Below are 9,208 nucleotides of genomic sequence, written 5' to 3' on the forward strand. Positions count from 1 at the left end.
CTAGTGGAGCTGAGGAGGGACTGGGAGGGAGGGAGGCTGGCTCTAGTGGAGCTGAGGAGGGACTGGGAGGGAGGGAGGCTGGCTCTAGTGGTTGCTGAGGAGGGAGGGAGGGAGGGAGGCATGGCTCTAGTGGAGGAGGAGGGACTGGGAGGGAGGGAGGCTGGCTCTAGTGGAGCTGAGGAGGGACTGGGAGGGAGGGACGGAGGGAGGGAGGGAGGCTGGCTCTAGTGGAGCTGAGGAGGGACTGGGAGAGGGAGCCGGGCTCTAATGGAGCTGAGGAGGGACTGGGAGGGAGGGAGGCTGGCTCTAGTGTTTAGAGCTGAGCAGGATGGACAGATTTTGACATGTCAAGCATTTTAGGACAGAAATAAGACTCCTATAAAAACTCTTATAGAGAAAACAGTTACAACATATTGGTGGTAATGGTGGGATATTTAGACAGACAGAGATAGAACACTAGTGTTAGCAGTGGGATATTTAGACAGACAGTCACTGGCTGAAGGAGATTTCTAGCTGGATTTACAGACCAGAGATGCAGCATACTGGTGGTAGATGTGGGATATTTAGACAGACAGATGGCGGTTGTTGAATTTTCAGCTGAATTATGGGACAGATGAGAGTCTTATTTGCATCCTTATATCTGTCATTATCTATCCATCTATCTATCAGATCTCTGCCAAACTAAAATATCCCACTTTTACCACCAGTATACTGTCAACCTCGCTATCTAAGTGGTCCAGTGGTTAAAGAAACAGGTTTGTAACCAGCAGGACCCGGGTTCAAATCGCAGCTCAGCCCCTGACTCCCTGTGTGGGACCCGGAGCGAGTCGCTGAACCCCCTTTGCGCTGCGTCTTTGGGGTGAGGCGTTGTTGTAAGAGACTCTGCAGCTGATGCACGGCTCACACACCCTGGTCTCTTGTAAAGCGCTTTGTGACGGTGCTCCACTGCGAAAGGCGCTATATAAATATAATAATAATTATCTTCGTCTAGTAATCGTATCCCACTGCTACCACCAGCATGCTGTGTCTATCTCTTGGTCAATATATTCTTCATAAAGAAACTGTCCAATTTAAACATAGCAGTAAAAACAGCTACAGAAAACAAATGTGTAAAAATCTCTGGGAATCAGAACCAGGGGTTCTAAGCGGTTCCAGTACGGGCCAGCAGCACGCACACGCACGCCGTGTCGATCCGGACCCACCTCCAGCCCGTCAGGTTTCTCTCGTTGAGGGTCAGCGCCCGAACGAAGGACTGCTTCACCTTGCACTCGGACAGCCACTGCCTGCGGTCCACCCCGCGGCAGCCGGGCCGGGACAGCGGGCCGGGCTCCCCACGGCACCGCGTCTCGTAGAAGTACTGCTTCAGGGGGCCGGTGAGGGTCCGGACCTCGGACAGGACGGTCACGGACACCCCGCGCAGGTCCGTCGCTGTCTTTTTGTCCGTCACCCAGACGCTGACCGAGTCGCACACCGACAGCTCCCCCCTCTTGGCGTCTGACCGCCTGTGGCGTGTGTCGTTTCTCCCTGCCGCTTCGCTGTCGTCCATCTCGCTGCCCCAGGAGAATTCCTCGGCGGGGAAAAAAACCGGAGGGCTCTGAGGGATTTTGCTGGAGAGGACGACCCTGGGGTTCTCCGTCAGGAACTGCCGTTCCCCCCCCGTTCCCAGCTCCAGTGGTTCGATCCCCAAACCTCCGCTGCCCAGCTTGGGCTCTCCCATTCTGCCTTCCAGGGGGGGAGGCTGGAGTCCATAAACTGGAGGGAAGGCATCTTTAGTTTGGCCTGGGTGCAGGCTGTTCGTGTAGACTGGGTAGCTGGGGGTAGTTTTGGGTCGGTTTCTTAATTTCCTGGGGTTTTTAGTCCTGTTTTTGGTCTGCTTGTGGTTTGTGGCGACGGCCTGGGTCTTGTTGCTAGGGCTGTGTGGTCGCCGTGGTGCTGGGGGAGGTGGTTGCTGTTGTTGTGGCGGTGGTTGCCAAGGGGAGTGGTCTTCATCCAGGAAGCTCTGTGGAAAGGGGAGGGTCGTTGCTAAGAGGGAGGCAATCACCATGGCAACCAGAGGAAGCCAGCGCATCACTTCAGAATGGCGTCAGCTGAGGGAGGAGAGAAAGAGGAGGAGTTAAAATAATTCCACTGACTTTCAATAGCTATTATAACAAAATCATTAAAAACTACAGCTCCCAGCATGCCACTGCACTAGCAGTAAGAGTGAGGGGTGCTGGGAGCTGTAGTTCAGATGCTAAGGTTCTAGCCATAGTTTAATATATTATACAGGGACGCCAAACACGATTCAGACACCCCCCTGAGTTTCAATAGCCATAGTTTAATATATTATACAGCAACACCAAACACGATTCAGACACCCCCCTGAGTTTCAATAGCCATAGTTTAATATATTATACAGCAACACCAAACACGATTCAGACACCCCCCTGAGTTTCAATAGCCAGTTTCAGCATAGTTTAATATATTATACAGCAACACCAAACACGATTCAGACACCCCCCTGAGTTTCAATAGCCATAGTTTAATATATTATACAGCAACACCAAACACGATTCAGACACCCCCCTGAGTTTCAATAGCCATAGTTTAATATATTATACAGCAACACCAAACACGATTCAGACACCCCCCTGAGTTTCAATAGCCATAGTTTAATATATTATACAGCAACACCAAACACGATTCAGACACCCCCCTGAGTTTCAATATGCATAGTTTTATATATTATACAGCAACACCAAACACGATTCAGACACCCCCCTGAGTTTCAATAGCCATAGTTTAATATATTATACAGCAACACCAAACACGATTCAGACACCCCCCTGAGTTTCAATAGCCATAGTTTTATATATTATACAGCAACACCAAACACGATTCAGACACCCCCCTGACTTTCTCTCTCATAGTTTCTTCTGGTTTGGAGTTTCTGATCCAGCGCAGTTCTGGGGTGACGAAGGCATTAAAATGTTTCTCTGCTAACTTGACTTTCTCTCTCAGTCTCTTCTGGTTTGGAGTTTCTGATCCAGTGCAGTTCTGGGTGACGAAGGCATTAAAACGTTTCTCTGCTAACTTGACTTTCTCTCTCAGTCTCTTCTGGTTTGGAGTTTCTGATCCAGTGCAGTTCTGGGTGACGAAGGCATTAAAACGTTTCTCTGCTAACTTGACTTTCTCTCTCAGTCTCTTCTGGTTTGGAGTTTCTGATCCAGTGCAGTTCTGGGTGACGAAGGCATTAAAACGTTTCTCTGCTAACTTGACTTTCTCTCTCAGTCTCTTCTGGTTTGGAGTTTCTGATCCAGTGCAGTTCTGGGGTGACGAAGGCATTAAAACGTTTCTCTGCTAACTTGACTTTCTCTCTCAGTCTCTTCTGGTTTGGAGTTTCTGATCCAGTGCAGTTCTGGGTGACGAAGGCATTAAAACGTTTCTCTGCTAACTTGACTTTCTCTCTCAGTCTCTTCTGGTTTGGAGTTTCTGATCCAGTGCAGTTCTGGGTGACGAAGGCATTAAAACGTTTCTCTGCTAACTTGACTTTCTCTCTCAGTCTCTTCTGGTTTGGAGTTTCTGATCCAGTGCAGTTCTGGGTGACGAAGGCATTAAAACGTTTCTCTGCTAACTTGACTTTCTCTCTCAGTCTCTTCTGGTTTGGAGTTTCTGATCCAGTGCAGTTCTGGGTGACGAAGGCATTAAAACGTTTCTCTGCTAACTTGACTTTCTCTCTCAGTCTCTTCTGGTTTGGAGTTTCTGATCCAGTGCAGTTCTGGGTGACGAAGGCATTAAAACGTTTCTCTGCTAACTTGACTTTCTCTCTCAGTCTCTTCTGGTTTGGAGTTTCTGATCCAGTGCAGTTCTGGGTGACGAAGGCATTAAAACGTTTCTCTGCTAACTTGACTTTCTCTCTGTCTCTCCTGGTTTGGAGTTTCTGATCCAGCGCTAGGCGTGATCATATTTAAAAAAAAAAAAAAAAAAAAATTTTACACACACCCCCTCAGGTCTCGTTACCATGGAATGACAGCTTCAACACGACATTGTTTACACAAACTACAACGAAAATGTCATGTGTTGGAATAAAGCTTTACAATAGTTTATCAACTTGAGCGTTTTGAGTCGGTGGACCTGAAAAGTCGTGTGTTATCGTTTTCATTAACTTACAATAGCAATCTCAATTGATTTTTTTTTTTTGTTAAGTAAGCGCTCCTAACTAGAATCTCATACTGAGAGAATGGATTTTAAAGATGGGCAGCGCTCCTTTAAAGGGAGGGGTCAGTGATCCTGTTAATAAAGCTAATAAGAGGTGAGAGAATGGATTTTAAAGATGGTCAGCGCTCCTTTAAAGGGAGGGGCCAGCGATCCTGTTAATAAAGCTAATAAGAGGTGAGAGAATGGATTTTAAAGATGGCGCTCAGGGAGGGGCCAGCTCCTGTTAAAGGGAGGTGAGAGAATGGAGATGATCCTGTTAATAAAGCTAATAAGAGGTGAGAGAATGGATTTTAAAGATGGTCAGCGCTCCTTTAAAGGGAGGGGCCAGTGATCCTGTTAATAAAGCTAATAAGAGGTGAGAGAATGGATTTTAAAAGAGATCTCCGCTCTCAACACTGCAGAGCTGTATAGAGATCTATAGGAAAAAGATCTCCACTCTCCACACTGCAGAGCTGTATAGAGGTCTATAGGAAAGAGATCTCCACTCTCAACACTGCAGAGCTGTATAGAGGTCTATAGGAAAGAGATCTCCACTCTCCACACTGCAGAGCTGCATAGAGGTCTATAGGAAAGAGATCTCCACTCTCAACACTGCAGAGCTGTATAGAGGTCTATAGGAAAGAGATCTCCACTCTCCACACTGCAGAGCTGTATAGAGGTCTATAGGAAAGAGATCTCCACTCTCAACACTGCAGAGCTGTATAGAGGTCTATAGGAAAGAGATCTCCACTCTCAACACTGCAGAGCTGTATAGAGGTCTATAGGAAAGAGATCTCCACTCTCAACACTGCAGAGCTGTATAGAGGTCTATAGGAAAGAGATCTCCACTCTCAACACTGCAGAGCTGTATAGAGGTCTATAGGAAAGAGATCTCCACTCTCAACACTGCAGAGCTGTATAGAGGTCTATAGGAAAGAGATCTCCACTCTCAACACTGCAGAGCTGTATAGAGGTCTATAGGAAAGAGATCTCCACTCTCAACACTGCAGAGCTGTATAGAGGTCTATAGGAAAGAGATCTCCACTCTCAACACTGCAGAGCTGTATAGAGGTCTATAGGAAAGAGATCTCCACTCTCAACACTGCAGAGCTGTATAGAGGTCTATAGGAAAGAGATCTCCACTCTCCACACTGCAGAGCTGTATAGAGGTCTATAGGAAAGAGATCTCCACTCTCAACACTGCAGAGCTGTATAGAGGTCTATAGGAAAGAGATCTCCACTCTCAACACTGCAGAGCTGTATAGAGGTCTATAGGAAAGAGATCTCCACTCTCAACACTGCAGAGCTGTATAGAGGTCTATAGGAAAGAGATCTCCACTCTCAACACTGCAGAGCTGTATAGAGGTCTATAGGAAAGAGATCTCCACTCTCAACACTGCAGAGCTGTATAGAGGTCTATAGGAAAGAGATCTCCACTCTCAACACTGCAGAGCTGTATAGAGGTCTATAGGAAAGAGATCTCCACTCTCAACACTGCAGAGCTGTATAGAGGTCTATAGGAAAGAGATCTCCACTCTCAACACTTCAGAGCTGTATAGAGGTCTATAGGAAAGAGATCTCCACTCTCAACACTGCAGAGCTGTATAGAGGTCTATAGGAAAGAGATCTCCACTCTCAACACTGCAGAGCTGTATAGAGGTCTATAGGAAAGAGATCTCCACTCTCAACACTGCAGAGCTGTATAGAGGTCTATAGGAAAGAGATCTCCACTCTCAACACTGCAGAGCTGTATAGAGGTCTATAGGAAAGAGATCTCCACAGTTTCACGAAATTACTTGGTAGTCAAACGGGTGTAAACAGCCTTTCAAAACAAATAAATAAATCGAAATACTTAACTAAGTCAGGTGAAAGACTAATTGAACCAGAATGGAGATTTCTTGATAGACGTTAATTAGTCAATCTCGTGTAAATAAACACACTTAACTGTTCGTTTTATTTTATTATTTTTTGGAGGGAAAATTTGTCCCAAGAACGAAAGCAATTTATGTGTCGTTTCTTTGGACGGCGGTGATTAATCCACTGAAGGTTAATATACTCGACATTTTGACAATAAATTGATTATTTTTCATAAATAAATTATTTGGCTATTTATTTATTATTAAATAAAATAAAAAATAAAAAACAAACAAACGTAAAACGGATGTTCTGTTTAAATAAAGTTGGACTGTCGTCATGGCAACAGTTTCGGGAAAACAGCTCCGAAAATAAACATAAATTAACAAATTTACTAATTAGTAAATTAACAGGGGCGCGGTTTTATATGTTAGGCTAGTTTAAAAAAAAAAAACACATAAAAATCTCCAAAGTGTTTCGTTTATTTAAAAAAAAAATGCGATACAGGAAATCAACTTGTTTGTTTGTTTATTAAAAAAAAAACACACACAAACAAACTGATTAAACAAGAACTTTACGGTGCCCGTGCGGCATAACTCGCTTTCCCACTTTCTCCAAACTATCAGGAAAAGCCAAAGAAAAATACACGCTGGGTGTGAATATTTGCGTGGGTGTCTGTCTCGACTTCCCACGGAGTTGCACCGCTGGGAGAGACGCGCAGCCGCACTGGTGAGCTGCAGCTTTATCTGAGCGCATTTCAACGCGTCTGTCTGTCTGCGTGTCTGTCTGCCTCCCTCCCTATCTATCTATCTATCTATGTCTGTAAAACTGTCTGTCTATGTCTGTCTATCTATCTGTCTGTCTGTCTGTCTATATCTGTCTGTCTATCTATCTATGTCTATCTATCTATGTCTGTCTGTCTATCTATGTCTGTCTATGTCTGTCTGTCTGTCTATCTATCTATATCTATCTATATAGTCTTGTCTGTCTTAGTAGAGGTTTGCGGTTGTAGTGATGTCAATAAATGTGTCTGTGGTGTGATTATGTCTGTAGATAATTATCTATCGTGTGTCTGTAGTGTATCTAGTAGATATCATACTAGAATCTATCTATGTATGTTCCGTAGTCTATACTATCTATAAATCTATACAATCTAGACAAGGACTGACAGGGTCTGTAGTATGTCTGGACTATCTTATTCTATCCATCCTAGCTATGTCTGTCAGTCTGTCTAATATAGACTATGTATCTATATAGTCTATGTCTGTAAATCTGTCTCATAGATCTGTCTATTGTCTGTATGTATATCTATCTGTCTATCTATGTCTGTCTGTCTGTCTATCTATCTATCTGTATCTATCTATCTATCTGTCTGTCTGTCTATCTATCTATCTATCTATCTGTCTGTCTGTCTGTCTGTCTCTATCTATCTGTATCTGTCTGTCTGTCTGTCTATCTATCTATCTATCTGTCTGTCTACTGTCTGTACTATAGACTAACAGATGATAGATACAGATAGATGACAGATCTAGACTGACAGATAGATAGTCTGTCTAGACAGACAGGACAGACTATCTATTATCTAACGTCTAGACAATTCTATGTAGGGACAGAGTATCTAGTACACAGACACAGTACAGACAGGAGTGTGTTGCACTATTGATCACAGAAGTTGCTGGGGCACACTCAGATTGGATCACACAACACACACTTTCAATCTGTCTGTCTGTCTGTCATATATCACACACACACACACACACACACAGTGATTTATCAGACTCGATACTGGCTTGTTGTTCGTGGGGGAACATGGTTGTGCAGACAGTCCAACACAAACAGATTACACACACATATACACACACACAGCTTATACACGCACACAGATATACACACACACAGCAGATGATTTACAGACACACAGATATACACACACACAGATATACACACACACAGCGATACACACACACAGATATACACGCACACAGCGATACACACACACAGATATACACACACACACACATACACACACACATATACATGCACACAGCGATGCACACACACAGATATACACGCACACAGATATACACACACATATACATGCACACAGCGATGCACGCACACAGATATACACACACACAGATACACAACACAGCCTATACACACACACAGATATACACACACACAGCGATACACACACAGATATACACGCACACAGCGATACACACACACAGATATACACACACACAGATACACACACACAGATATACACGCACACAGATATACACGCACACAGATATACACACACACAGATATACACGCACACAGCGATACACACACACAGATATACACGCACACAGATATACACACACACAGATATACACGCACACAGCGATACACACACACAGATATACACGCACACAGCGATACACACACACAGATATACACGCACACAGATATACACGCACACAGATATACACGCACACAGATATACATGCACACAGCGATACACGCACACAGCGATGCACGCACACAGATATACACGCACACAGATATACACGCACACAGAGACACACACACACAGATATACACGCACACAGCGATACACACACACAGATATACACGCACACAGATATACACGCACACAGATATACACGCACACAGATATACACGCACACAGCGATGCACGCACACAGATATACACGCACACAGCGATACACACACACAGATATACACGCACACAGCGATGCACACACACAGATATACACGCACACAGCGATGCACGCACACAGATATACACGCACACAGCGATGCACGCACACAGATATACACGCACACAGCGATGCACACACAGATATACACGCACACAGCGATGCACACACACACACGCACACAGCGATGCACGCACACAGATATACACGCACACAGCGATGCACACACACAGATATACATGCACACAGCGATGCACACACACAGATATACACGCACACAGCGATACACACACACAGATATACACGCACACAGCGATGCACACACACAGATATACACGCACACAGCGATGCACGCACACAGATATACACGCACACAGCGATGCACACACACAGATATACAGCACATAGCATGCACACACACAGATATACACGCACACAGATATACACGCACACAGATATACACGCACACA

At 44.8% G+C, this 9,208-nt stretch overlaps 2 protein-coding genes across 2 annotated transcripts in view; both read right to left on the reverse strand.

Moving 5' to 3' along the window:
* Nucleotides 1-247: 247 nt before the first annotated feature.
* On the reverse strand, nt 248-2,068 carry LOC121305969 (neurotrophin-4). Its single transcript, XM_041237694.1, has one exon. The coding sequence runs from the start codon at nt 2,066-2,068 to the stop codon at nt 1,142-1,144; it is 927 nt and encodes a 308-aa protein (XP_041093628.1). The 3' UTR covers nt 248-1,141.
* Nucleotides 2,005-9,208, reverse strand: part of LOC121305938 (potassium voltage-gated channel subfamily A member 7) — a 23,270-nt gene continuing 16,066 nt past the window's right edge. The window contains exon 3 of the mRNA XM_041237627.1: nt 2,005-2,087. Within this exon, the coding sequence (XP_041093561.1) occupies nt 2,084-2,087 (4 nt within the window). The 3' untranslated portion in view covers nt 2,005-2,083. The remainder of the gene's footprint in view (nt 2,088-9,208) is intronic.

Source organism: Polyodon spathula, chromosome 45 (assembly GCF_017654505.1).
Source record: "Polyodon spathula isolate WHYD16114869_AA chromosome 45, ASM1765450v1, whole genome shotgun sequence".
Taxonomy (NCBI): Eukaryota; Metazoa; Chordata; class Actinopteri; order Acipenseriformes; family Polyodontidae; genus Polyodon; species Polyodon spathula.

Coding starts and splice junctions, on each gene's coding strand:
- LOC121305969 (XM_041237694.1), bottom strand. CDS start 2,068: ATGCGCTGGCTTCCTCTGGTTGCCATGGTGATTGCCTCCCTCTTAGCA.